General features: G+C 48.9%; 1 protein-coding gene across 2 annotated transcripts in view; it reads left to right on the plus strand.

Moving 5' to 3' along the window:
- FTSJ3 (FtsJ RNA 2'-O-methyltransferase 3) overlaps positions 1–13,106 on the plus strand; it is a 40,014-nt gene that overhangs the window by 10,120 nt on the left and 16,788 nt on the right. For both annotated transcript variants that reach the window (XM_083582737.1, XM_083582738.1), the window contains exons 7-20: positions 212–327; positions 2,043–2,147; positions 2,475–2,575; positions 3,541–3,621; positions 3,734–3,895; positions 4,616–4,751; positions 5,766–5,971; positions 7,473–7,584; positions 7,963–8,056; positions 8,745–8,904; positions 10,515–10,603; positions 11,387–11,489; positions 12,058–12,241; positions 12,430–12,524. In XM_083582737.1, coding sequence (XP_083438863.1) covers positions 212–327; positions 2,043–2,147; positions 2,475–2,575; positions 3,541–3,621; positions 3,734–3,895; positions 4,616–4,751; positions 5,766–5,971; positions 7,473–7,584; positions 7,963–8,056; positions 8,745–8,904; positions 10,515–10,603; positions 11,387–11,489; positions 12,058–12,241; positions 12,430–12,524 — 1,744 coding nt within the window. The remainder of the gene's footprint in view (positions 1–211; positions 328–2,042; positions 2,148–2,474; positions 2,576–3,540; positions 3,622–3,733; positions 3,896–4,615; positions 4,752–5,765; positions 5,972–7,472; positions 7,585–7,962; positions 8,057–8,744; positions 8,905–10,514; positions 10,604–11,386; positions 11,490–12,057; positions 12,242–12,429; positions 12,525–13,106) is intronic.

Genomic DNA, 13,106 nt, shown 5'->3' on the forward strand with positions numbered 1-13,106 from the left:
AAGGCGCAGCTTCCGATTGGCTGCAGGAAGCTCATGCAGCCAATCAGAAGCCGCCTTGGATGTTTGGCTTCCAAAGAACATTCACAAACTGGAACACTCACTTCAGGGTTTGCGGCGTTTGGGAGTTAAAATGGATGAGTACCAAGGCGTTTGACAACCAAGGTACGACTGTAAACTCATTTTCTCTTCTGCTACCACTTTCCCCCTCCAGGCTATTTGGCCCCAGATAAAATCGACAACAAGTTCTTCGACCCCAAGTTCGCCTTCAAGGAAGTGGAGGTGCAAGCCAAATCCGTCACTGAGCTGGTGTCCCAGAAGAAGCCCAAGGTTAGTGGACAAGCAAACCTTAAGGAGATCAGTTTATCTTCATTTTGAAATAGCTAACTGGCCAAAACACTGCCTCCAAAGGACCTTTCTCCACCACCTTGCCTTCTCTGATTTTGCTCCAGAAATGCTCTTCTCTGATCTTGAAAGGATAAGGAGCTGCAAAGGAAGTGGAGTAAGGCTGGGCAATATCTGGTTTGCAGCATCGCAGTATATTGATATATTGCAATGTCTGAAATTAGGATGGAGCCATGCAGAGGCATTGGCTGGCTTCGCGGCTTTTCCTGCATAGTGAATTTTGCTGGAGCCTGCTCTTGTGATTCGCTGCCCCCCACAGGAGACAGGGGAGAACGGGGCCAGCAGTTAACGGGGGTCGCAGGAATCAAGAGTAGTATTGGCCAGCCTCACGGTTTTTCCCACATTGTGATTTTTGCACAGCACAGCACGCATATACACATTGTGATTTGATATATATTGTCAGGTCAAAATTTATAAAGCTAGTATCACAATATCGACTTCCAACTGGTTTGGGATGATATATCACCCAGCCCTAGCGTGGATTGCTTACGAAGTCTGTCCGTCTTGCTTTAGATTTCTACTTTGGATACTGACTTCAAATTTCCACGCTTTTGCTTGGGCACGGTGCTAACCTGTGGCTTTGAGGCATCAGTGGGAACAAAAAAAATCCATAGTTAAGCTATGGAACTTAACTCCCACAAGAGGCAGTGATGGCCAGCAGCTTGGCTGGGTTTAAAAGAGGATTGGACAAAATCATGGAGGATATAGGGTTATGCTCTACTGCCAAAGTCAAGGGGCAGTTATGCCTCTGAATTCCATTTTCTGGGAACAGTAGGAGGGGATGGTGCTGTTGTGCTCAGTTCCCGATTGTATGCTTCTCACAGGCGTACAATTGGATGCTGAGAACAGGTTGCTGGACTAGATGGGTCAGTGGCCTCATCCAGCAAGGTTCTGTTAAAATCCTTGGCACCTGTGGTGGACCTGTTAAAGGGTAAAAGAGTATTGGGAAATGATCCATAATGAATTGAAAAAAATGCTTAAAAGTACTTTTCCCAAAAAACAAAACCAGAATCCTTTTTGTTGGGGATATTTCAGACAGAAATTCCCAGGTGTCAGAAAAGGTTATTTATGTATGCCACTACTGCAGCCCGTGTTTTGTTAGCCCCAAAGTGGAAAACGAGTGAGGTCCCAACCAAAGAAGAATTGCAACTTAAGTTGACAGAATATGCTCTGCTTGCAGACTTAACATATAGAATAAAAAAAAAACAAGAAGAACATACATTTAGAGAAGATTGGAAAATGTTTATTGAATATATGGGGGGAAATTGTGTACACTTGAAAAGGTTGGCAGCATTAAGATAAATTCAAGAGTGTAAATAAGTTTTGATGGATGTAATAATGGAATACTGAATGGTTTAGTTTGTGTAAAATACGCAGGCATTTTTTGATATGAAAAATGAACCATGGAAAGAGAAGAAGGAAAGTCATTGATATTTTTTGTTTAAATGAGTATTCTAAATTGTAAAACAAAATTTAATAAAAATTATATATAAAAGATAAATAAAATCCTTGGCACCAGGAAAGTCAAGAGAAAAAAGAGGTTGAGGTGAGTGGCATGGAGGCGCATGACTAGCCCAAGTCTCTGCTCCATAGTCTCATGGCTTTTCTCCTCATTTTTATCTGCTGTTCCTTCCAACTAGGCAGAAGGGTACGAAGATGGCACCACAATTCTTTATAACCGCTGCACACTGACGGACTTCCTGAAGGCCCCCAACCCTGTGGACTTCCTGGCAAAGGCCAGTGAGGTGAGCACACAGGTGGCCGTGACCAGAGAGTTGCATAGCGTGGGGTGGGGGGGGCTGAATGTTGGCGGCAGTGGCTGGTTCATCAGGAGGGTGGTAGCAGCATTAGACACTGGAGAACCTGGAGGTTTTGAGTTGGAGGGGTTACTAGCTGCCAGAACCTGAAAGGTGCTCCAATCCTGCTGTTGCTTATGATATCTTAGTATGGCTTCAGTTTGGTCTTCCTGTGCAGGGTAAGCAGGTTCTACTGAGGAGGCTCATTAACATAGGGCAAAGCCCTTTGGATGGATAAAGCAATCGGTGCCTCTCTCATCCCCTTGCTGTTCCTAGATTGTCTTCGACAGCGAAGAGCTGGAACGCCACAGCGCTACCACTGAGGAAGTGCGTCACTGTTGCCGGGACATCCGTGTTCTGGGCCGTAAGGAGCTCCGGTATGTTCCTCCTTTAAGGGTAGGACTTGGGGTGTAGGGAATGGAGGAAAAAAGCCCACCTTTTGTTGTAAGAAAGAGGTTTTGAAGAGATTCCTACTTGCCAGTAGAAGAGTGAAACTCAATGGCAGTTGCTCCAAAGCACATTAAAACTCGGTTAGATTTGCATCTGCCTTCATCCACATTTAAGCAAATGTTCCCCACGAGAAAACTTAGGCTAGAATAAATAACAGACACTTGACTTTGCAAATAAGTGAGTGTTTTACTCACAATAGTTTCTCAGTGTTACATGTCTCCGTCCACTGGCAGTGCAGTGAAGATGAAAAAAGGTTCTAAACAATCTCTGAGTTAGCAAAGATGCAGACTTTAAAATCTCATTTCAGAGAGATTCAGTTCCCTTCAGAGAGCCATGGCTTCTTGCTTGTTCCAGTAAGCTGAGAGGAGTGGGGGGGGGCAGAACCAGCTGAGAGCCTGCTAAGCCACACCCACTTGCTACCTGAGCAGGTTCACCCTTCCAGGCGTGCAAGTGTGAGTCAGTAACTGTATATTATGGCACCTTTCATGTCCCAGTCACAGAAGCAGCTTCACTCAGGCCCCCTGAAACTATGGGCAGCAAGAGCATGCAAGCAGCTATGCTAGATCACCACCCATCTAGTTTGCCAGGCATTGCCCACATATTTCCAGTTCACACTCATAAAGGCTAGAAACTGTTTTGGAAAATCTAAATTGAATGATGCACCCAGTTCCCATTATGAACTGCTCCTGTACTCCGGCTGAATCGTGGCACAAACGCACACCCAGCCCTGGAAACTGGGACAGAAGTAAGCAGAGGGAACTTTCTAAATCCCTCACTGAAAGTCCCAGCTCCGTAGTAGCTACTGGTCAAGGCCCTGCGATCACCATTGACTGTGCCAGAAAACAGGTGGGCTGGCATAGAGTCTGACTGTCGTCTTCTTTGCGTTGCTCAGGGGCCTGCTGAACTGGAGGACGAGGCTGAGGCGCTTCCTTGTCAAGAAGCTGAAAGAGCAAGCCAAGGAAATAGATATCAAGTAAGAGGGGCGGGGAGGGGGCTGGTGACCTTCTGCTTACAGGGCAGCCAGCTATATAGGCTGGGGAAAGAAAGTGGGCTGGATTTGCAAAGCCTCTTTTCCCTGTTTTCAGCTTGAGCTCTGGTGAGGAGGGCGAAGGGGAGGATGAACCGCAGCCTGAGCGGACGAGTCCAGAGACCCCGAGCAGAGAGGAGCCAGATGAGAAAGAGGAGGAGGAGGAGCTGGAGCTCAAACTGGCAGAACTCAAGGCCCAAGAGATGGCCGAACTGAAGAGGTGGGTGGTTTTTGCAGCCCCAAATTGCCAGCTCCATTTGTGCCTGATGACAAAGGGCTGCAAGGAGGGACCGCGTGGCGTTCCAGAACTTCTAGGGGAAGCTGGTTGACAGGTGGGCAGGGGCTGTGGGAAGCCTGGAACGGAAGAGATGCCGCTCATGCACAGGCCACCGGAGAGCAGTGTGAGAGCAGTAGCATGTGTTGCTACTGTGTGAAAACAATCAAGATCCAAGTGTCCTCAGGCATGCACCTCCAAATGGTGGAGACATCAGGCGCCATCATGGCGCCCAGGCATCTTCACTTGTTCACAAGTGACTGATAGCCAATTGCCAAGTGCGCCTGGGGAATTTTGAATGTTGGCCCAGGGGGCGGGCCATCTTTCTCTTTCTCACTGTTGCCGTTTTAGAACTCCTTGTCAGCCTGGATAGCTCACTTGGTTAGAGCGTGGTGCTGATAACACCAAGGTTGCAGGTTCAATCCTCAAAGGGGACAGCTGCAAATTCCTGCATTGCAGGGGGTGAGACTAGATGATCCTATGGGTCCCATCCCACTCTACATTTCTGTGATTCTATGGACACAGCAGGGGATGAAAGTAGCATTAGTTGGCTCTGCCTGCCATTGGCTCCTGCTCCAACTTTTGTTTGGGCCCTCTGCCTTCCGTCCCAGCCATTCCAATGGTCTCCATCCACCACGTCACCATCTTTTTCTTCGCCAACACCAGGAAGAAACGCAAGATCCTGCGTGAGCGACGGCGGCAGCGAGAGCGCGTCGAGCTCAAGATGGATCTTCCCGGCGTTTCTGTTGCCGATGACGGTGACACCGGCATGTTTTCCCTCCGGGCCATCAGCAAAAGTCAGGTAAGCAGGAAGCGTTGCAAACATGCATTCAAAGTGCGGGCCCTGGAGGATCCGTCTTAGTCCATCTTTCCACCACCTGATGCCCTCCAGATATTGTTTGCCTGCCATTGCCCCCCAGCCAGAATGAGTGATGGCCTGTTCATTGTTACTGGTAGGTGAGGCCCACTCGGTGGCTCCTGCTCTGAAGAAGGTGGGCAGCGCGGGGGCCTGTGGAAGAGCCTTTTTGGTGGTGGCTCCACAGCTGTCATGTGCCTTTACAGTGTCTTTGTTTTGGCAGCGGGTGGAGACACACCTCTTTCCTCAAGCTTCTAGAGGTGAGATGAGTAAAGCCAGTTCTAAGTATGATACAAGTTCCTTCTAATTCACATATCCTGTTGAACCCATATGATCCTTGACCCACCCATGTGCTTGGAGGGAAGTCCATAATTTAGGAGCTGCCATGGAGAATGCCCACTTCTGAGGGCGGTGGGACTACCAAGGGTCCCTCACCCACATTTATAACACACAAAAGGGTCTGTAAGGATGGATCCTTCAGATACTTGGGTCTTAAGTTTTAATGATTTTGCTATGTTTTTAATGATTTTGCTATGCTAATGATTCTGTTTTGTAGCGTCTTGTTTTGTTGCACATGGCCCTGTGCCTGTTGCAATGAAGGGCAGTATAAAAACGCCTTAATAAACAAGGAGAACTTCTATCATTTATATTTGTCCATTTAGTACATTTATACGCCACCAAGGAGCTCCAAGTTGTACGCATGGTTCTTTTTCACCCTTCCAAAAAAATAAAATATCGTCTCAACAGCCCTGGGGCCCAAGATCACCTGAGTGGAGGTTCAAACCCTTGTCTCCCACATCTTAGTCTGACACTCTAACCATTGCACTACACTGTCTGCGTAGGGTGAGCAACTCGGAAGAGTGGCGGCAGCTCCCAGCGGTAAGGAGAACTGCCCTCTAAGACGGTCCCGCCTTCCTTTGAAACATCCCATACACACACCTGTGCCTCTTCCACTTCTAGTTGCTGAATGAGGTTTTCAAGGGAGACATGGCGGCAGCAGATACCTTCGTGGCGACAGCAGCAGGTGCAGACGACGACCTCTCACTTTCGGAAGGGGGAGACTCCGACGACGACATGTCTCTGGCCAGCGAGCTGGACGAGGAGGAGATGGCGGAGGTTGAGGAGCGGTCAAGGCAGATGAAGCGGGCCCAGGCCCCACAGCTGAGGTACTCAAGGGGGTGGGAGGATGCAAGATGGGTTGGCTCCAGGAATGAGGTTGGCTTGACGTTCTGGAGGGAGGCGGAGAGGTGTCTCCTCACCTGAGCAGCACTAAACCTGGGGGTGAAAATTACTGCAAGATCATGGCTCCTCCTTCTGTGGAAAAGAAAGATCCGAATGGAGAGAGAGAGAGAGAGAAAGCAGGAACCTGGGGGGCTGGAAAATCAGGTGGAATTATTACCTTGAGGATCTGCTTTCTAGAACGATTGCTAGAAACAGGGAGGAAAAGACACCACAAAATTGCTGACCTCGAAAGCCAAACTGTTATCTATTTGTGATTTTATTTTTTTAAATGCCTCACACAAATAGTTGAAGATAAAACTCTACTTGTCAGGTTGGCAACATCTGAACAGTAAGTGTTGTTTACAAGCTCCTCCAAGCAGGCGTCTGCATGAATTCCTCTCACCTTCTCAGTCAAGATAGAACTACAGTGGTACCTCGGGTTAAGTACTTAATTCGTTCTGGAGGTCCGTTCTTAACCCGAAACTGTTCTTAACCTGAAGCACCACTTTAGCTAATGGGGCCTCCCACTGCCACCGTGCCGCCGGAGCCCGATTTCTGTTCTTATCCTGAAGCAAAGTTCTTAACCTGAAGCACTATTTCTGGGTTAGCGGAGTGTGTAACCTGAAGCGTATGTAACCTGAAGCGTATGTAACCTGAGGTACCACTGTATTTGAAATAACCAAGTAACTGTCAACTGCCAGCTGTCACCTCCCAACTGCCACTTCCTTTCCGCAACATCATTTGTTGAATGTGAATGCAATGTACTGGAAGATCATGTATCCCCCTTCTGTGGAAAAGAAGGATCTGAACTCGGAGAGGGAGAAAGAGAAAGGGGGTAGGAGCTGGGGGGCTGGACAGTCAGGTGAAGTTATTACCTTGAGGGTCTGCTTTCTAGAACAGTTGCTAGAAACGGGGGGGAAAGACACCATAAAAACCCTGACCTAGAAAGCCCAGCTTGCCTTTATTCTGCTCCCATCCCTGGAGATAAAGGAATTGTTTTGGTTTTGTTTTGTTTTTAAAGCTGCTTTAAACAGTGTCAGACCATTGCTCCATCTAGCTCAGTACTGTCTACACTGACTGGCAGCAGCTCTATAGGATTTCAAGCAGGGGACATCCCATCCCCACCTGCCGATGCCAGGGACTGAACCTGGAACCTTTTGCGTGCAAGTCAAAAGCTCTTGTCAATGAGCTACAACCTTCCCCCCCCAAATACTCAAGGCAATCGGTTGTGGGCAGATATTCTTCAGTCGCCCGTTAACCCTCAATATGCCTCTTAGGAGGGATTTCATTATCCTTCCCAAGTGGGAATTCCTAGTCCTCCAACAGCAGTAGGAATACACCTGCGAGTCCAATCTCCCTCCCACCCATCTCCGGTGGGCTACAGGTGGGTCTGCTGTGTTTCCAGTGCTTCGAGCTCTGCTGGAGTTCTGGCCAATGTGTTTACAGGGTTGCCGAGAAAGAGGAAGAGGAGAGCGCCGAGGCAGAGAACCCACTTTTGGTGGCGCTAGAGAGCAAGGAGGAGCGGCAGGAACATCAAGCAAGTCTGTGGTTTGGCAAGGTGAGCATCTCCTGATATGGTTCTTTGGCCTCCTCCATGACCAATGACGGCATAGCTCAGGACTGGGTGACCTCTGGCCCTGCCCAGTGTTGCTGAACTGCAGCTCCCATAGATCCCTGACAACTGGCTGAGCTTGATGGGGCTGATGGGAGTTGGGAGTTCAACAGTAACATCCAGAGGGTGGCAGCTTCCCCACCCCTTGGTCTCGTGGGAACGCTAAGAGCATCATGGTTGGGGTGTCATGTTAGATTGGCTCAGCTTTCCAGATGGGTGCCCTGCAGCTAGAGTAGGCAGCTAGCTATTCCAGGAAGCAGCACCTTGTTTGGGCAAGGGATGCTTCCAGCTGTGCCCTTGATTTTTGTGTTTTCTGCTGGCCAGGAAGCGTTTGCTGGGATTGACGATGATGCTGACGAGGCACTAGAGATTAGGCAGGCACAAGTCCTGTCCCAGAACCGGGCAGAACCTCCCCCAGGTAAGCCACATATTTGAGCCTGAAGGATGACAAAATCTATCCGTCCTCGAGCGACTACATGCAGACTTCCAGTGTCTGCTGATTTCAGGGGTGACAGCAGAGTCAGCAACTTCTTGAACAGTGGTAGGATTTACATTGCCTTCCGTAACCAGAACAGCTAATATTGAATCCAGGATTGAAGACTGATTTGCTATTGCAGAAAATCCTGTGACTATAGACTGCTGATAAGCTGTTGGTTTTTCACTCTCTCACCATATATGAAGGGATTTCGTATACCAAGCTTGGCATCTATGTACATTGGTGGAGAAAGGAGTGCGGGGGGAGCGCACCGCCCGAGGCAACGCAATGCCGGCAAGGTGCCATTTCAGCTTCCCCCCTATGCGCTGCGTGCCCCACCCCCGCAGGCGGCACGCCATGCCCCCAGGATGCGTGCCATGCCCCTGTGGGCGGCACACCCCGCCCCCACGACGCACGCCAGCCCTGCCCCCACCTGCTCTCCACCCCCCCGGTACTGGAGCATGAAACTCTGCCACTGTCCGTGTATGTGAATCTTGACTCTCTGGGGCTGAGCCTCCTTCTTCGTTCCCTCCCCCCCCATCACGTTTGCCCCAGGCCAGTTAGTTCAGGGTGACTGATGGAAGGCGAGGGAGAGATTTTCTCACCCTGACTGTGGTTTTCTCTTATACAGCCTCCAAAAATACAAAGAGGAAAAAGACGCAGCCCCGGTCTGGTGCTGCACTCGAGACGACACTCGAGGTAGGCCCAAAGCCTGAAGGTCCTACAGGTGCAGCTGAGGGGAAGGGTTCTGACACGGGGGAGAGTGACAGCAGCGACAGTGATGACGAAAGGTGAAGTCCTTTTAAAATAAATGCATTTTAAAAAAATTAATTTTTAAATTTTACATCCCACATGTACATCTTTCAACATACCAACTGCACTGCTCTAGAAGATGAAGTCACATTCCTATGTTTTAGCCCAAAAAGTCCTTCCGCATATTGTCATGATATTTTGGTGGACTGCACATACCGTCCTCTATTTCTCTTGTGCTGCTGCTCTAGGTTTCTTTTAAAAAATCACTGTTTCTACGTACTCTCTTTCCATTGCACTCTCTTGCTTAATCCCTGTTGCCTCACTTACACAAATCCTTCTTAGAATCACCTTCATCGCCTCCCATGATGTTGCAGCTGAGATCAAAGTAGGATTTTAGTTCTGATGAAATGCATCCAGCTATTAAATCATGCTGTGGTCAAGGATCAGTGGGATTGCTGCTGTTCCCAACTGTCTTCATCTGCTGCTATATTGTTATGTTTGGTTTTGGTATTATTGTGTATTGTGTTTTGAGCTGCCTCTGGGTTGTTGTTTTTTACAAGTAAAGGTGAGGTATAAATATTTTCAGTTAAATTGAAAATATAGCAGGGGAGTGCTGTCTGTTTAGAGACATCTCCTTAATTTGGTCAGTGAGACTTAGCCGCTCTATGCATTACTTCATTATTTCATTTTTAAGGCTGCCTTACCTCTGAAGAGGATTAAACATCGTGCAGTGGCGCAGCTGGTAAACATTTGGTTCTCTCAGGTTTGACACTCATCATATGCAGCGTGTAATAAGATCAGTTACAAAACAGCACAACAGACAGCAGAAGATGAGTTTTAAAACAACACAAAAAGGGGGACACCTACTTCAGAGACCTACTCCTCCGGCCTGGACAACTAGTTGGAACAAAATGGTCTTCAGTTATTTCTGGAAAGTGCTGATTGTGGGGACCTGTCATATCTCAGCAGTGATGCTGCTCCACAGAACAGCCACACCAAAAGTTACTGTGGAGCAGGCTTCTGATAACCTTGGAGCTGGAAGGAGAAGCTCTCCGGCAGAACGCAGTGGCCCACTGGGTAAACAAGGGATGCAGTATTCTCTCAAGGTCCCTCGTCTTAAGATGTACAGGGCTTTACGTGTTAGTACCAAAACCATCTTGACCCAGTGGAGGATCAGCAGCCAGTGCAAATCGCACAAGCGAGGTGTATTATGTGTTGGCAGTAGTTTCTCCCCACAAGCAACCTAGCCACCATATTCTTCACCAGCTGCAGCCTCCGGACCAACCTCAAGGGCAGCCCCACACAGAGTTCATTGCAGTAATCCAGCCTTGAGATTAGCAATGCATTCGCAGCTATGTTCAAAGGATCTCAATCCTGCAACAGTAACAGGTAATTAAAAAACACTCCCAGCCTCCAAGGACACTTTAACCTCCACCTAACAGAGCTGGATTCAGCAGCAGGAGCGTTGGTGGAGATCCCAGAGAAGTAAATCCCAGAGTTCCTGGGAGTTCCTTTCCAGCTGTCCATGTTGTTTAGATTTTGGTGAGCAGTATGCCTAATGTGACATTTCTAAGGTTTATTTTGGAGGACGTGGATGGGACGGGGGAGCGAAGGCGTCTCATAACTCCCTACTCTTTCCATGTTTCAGGGAGCAGCCAGCCTCACGCAAGGGAACAAAACGGCTCCGGTCAGAGGAAGAGCCAAGAGGCATTGAGGTGGTCCCCATTGATGATCCAGGTGAGGATGAGCCAAGAATGGGGGCTTTTGTATCCTGGTTGCTTCCGCTTCCTCTCTGAACCTCGGAGCTGGAGAAGCCGCCTGGAAGACAGTCTGAAATGTTGTTGTTGCAGCTGCACTCACCCAGCAGTTTGTTTTCTTTCCCCAACAGTTCCCCAAGTGTTAATTTTTGCAGTATACTTGAGCTTCACACAACTTCTGTAAAAAAATGAAGAGATTTAGAGCAGTATACAGCAGTTCTTTCCTGCTGTTTTCATGTGGGACTCGTAGAGGAACAGAAGCCCGCATATGCAGAAAGTGCGTAGTGACAGTGTCCAGTGATCTGAATGAAATTTAGGTATGTTTAGCCTGTAGAAAAGGAAGTTTGAGAAGGTGATATCACAGCCATCTTCAAATATGTGAAGATGGACCTTGCTTGTTTTCTGCTGCTACAGAGGGTAGGACCCAGAGCAGTGGATTCAAATTGCAGGAAAGGAAACTCCCGTTAAGCATTAGGAAGAACTTCTGTGGCAATAATTCAACAGTAGAACAGACTGTTTCAGAATGTGATAAACTTTCCTTCACTGGAAGTTTTTAAACAGAGGTTGTGTGACCTTCTGTTAGGGATTATGTAGTTGCGATTTTTGTATTGTGCGGGGTTGGACTAGATGAGTATCGGGGATCCCTTCCAGCTCTAGAGTTCTCTGGTTCTAGTGCTGCGGGGTGGTTTATCAGTCCCAAAGCCACAGGGAAGACTTAACCCAATATTCCCCACATCTGAATGCAGCCTTTGTCTCTCTGCAGTGAAGCGAGCTCGTATTCTGGACCCTGAGGGCCTGGCACTGGGCTCCGTCATTGCCGCCTCCAAAAAAGCCAAGAGGGATTTGATTGATGACTCTTTCAACAGGTAATGGAGAGTAGGGAGGTGTTGGCAAGCTTCTACGTGTCCCTCATCGCCTTTTAACACAGAGATTTGTATGTGAGCATGTGTCGCCGCAGAAGTGTGATACTTCAAGACCTTGCACCTAGAGCTGCAGCCTGACGCACAGATGCTCTGTTACACTTTAATTGCCAGGAGAGATCACCAGTACATCACAGCCCCAACTGGAGCGAAAAAGCAGGTGGTACTAAATGTCAAGTAGAAGGTGGACAGTAAAGCCTGATATTTGTGGGGGTAGGAGGGCTCCAACTGCAGCTTTAACTGGAGCCGGCTGATTTGGTCTTGAATTATTTCGGCTACTTTCACCTGTGAGCAGGTAATCCTGCTGCAATTGGGTCCTCCAGTCATCCCCGATGAGGTAAAGCTGTGAAGAGTCTCTGCAAGAGTGCTTGTTCTGAGAGCTTGCCTCCTTTGAGCTAAGAAGCACGTTTCCCCATCCTAAAGAGTGAACTGTGCCTCCAGTTTTAATTTTAGGGAGGGGAGGGAAGCAGGCGCTTGTTTTGATCTGCCTGCTTACTGCTCTTCCTGCCCCCAGATACACCTTCAACGAGGAAGAAGACGAGCTCCCTGAGTGGTTTGTGCAGGAAGAGCACCAGCACCGGCGCAAACCACTGCCCCTGGATCGGCAGACGGTGGAGGAGTACCGCCAGCGCTGGCGCGAGATCAATGCCCGGCCCATCAAGAAAGTGGCAGAGGCCAAGGCCCGCAAGAAGCGGCGGGTAAGCAAGGGAGCAAGCTGCCCGTTCACGCACACAGAGTGGGAAACTGCCCTTTTCCAGATCAGAGGATCTCTCCATCCTTATTGCCTTGACTGGCAGCAGATCTCCAGGTTTATTCCAAACCCCACAGGAACCCTGCTTGCCTGCCCTCTCCCTCAGTGCCCTGACTGCTCTGTCCCTCTCCGCAGATGCTGAAGAAACTGGAGCAGATGAAGAAGAAAGCAGAGTCGGTGGTGAACACCGTGGACATCTCTGAGCGTGAGAAAGCTGCTCAGCTGCGCAGGTAGGTCTTCAGCTTGGGGGGGGTGCTTCCTGTGGAGAACAGCAGGGTTGCTACATGAATCCCGCAGGGCTCACAGAGGGAGATTCTGTTTCCTCTTGAGGTCTGCAGCGTGTAGATATCGCAATATTCTTCCAACTGCAGGGAGGGGTGGGGAACCTGAGGCATTTCTAGATGTTGCTGGGTTACAACTCCCATCAGGCCAGGCTGGTGGGGCCTGATGGGAGTTGCAGTCCCACAGCAGGGCTACTAGAGCCACCGTTCCTAACCAATCACAGAGCGGCTTCCGTAGCGTTCCCAAACGAATGAACCACCCAGGCTCTGGGGAAAGCCAGGCCTGCTGTGCTTCAGATGTAGCTAAATCAATCCCCTTGGAACCTGATAAACTAGTTTTGTTGGGGCCAGGCTTCTAGGGTCAGATTTCCATACAGAGACTGGAGAGCTAGCATGGTGCAATGTTAACAGTCTGGGACTCAGGAGACCATGGTTCAAATCTCTACTCTGCCATGAAGCCTGCTGGGTGACCCTGGGACATGCACTGTCTCACAGCCCAAATTTACCTCACAGAATTGTTGTGAGAAGAAA

Source organism: Podarcis filfolensis (genome assembly GCF_964270895.1).
Source record: "Podarcis filfolensis genome assembly, chromosome: 13".
NCBI lineage: Eukaryota > Metazoa > Chordata > Lepidosauria > Squamata > Lacertidae > Podarcis > Podarcis filfolensis.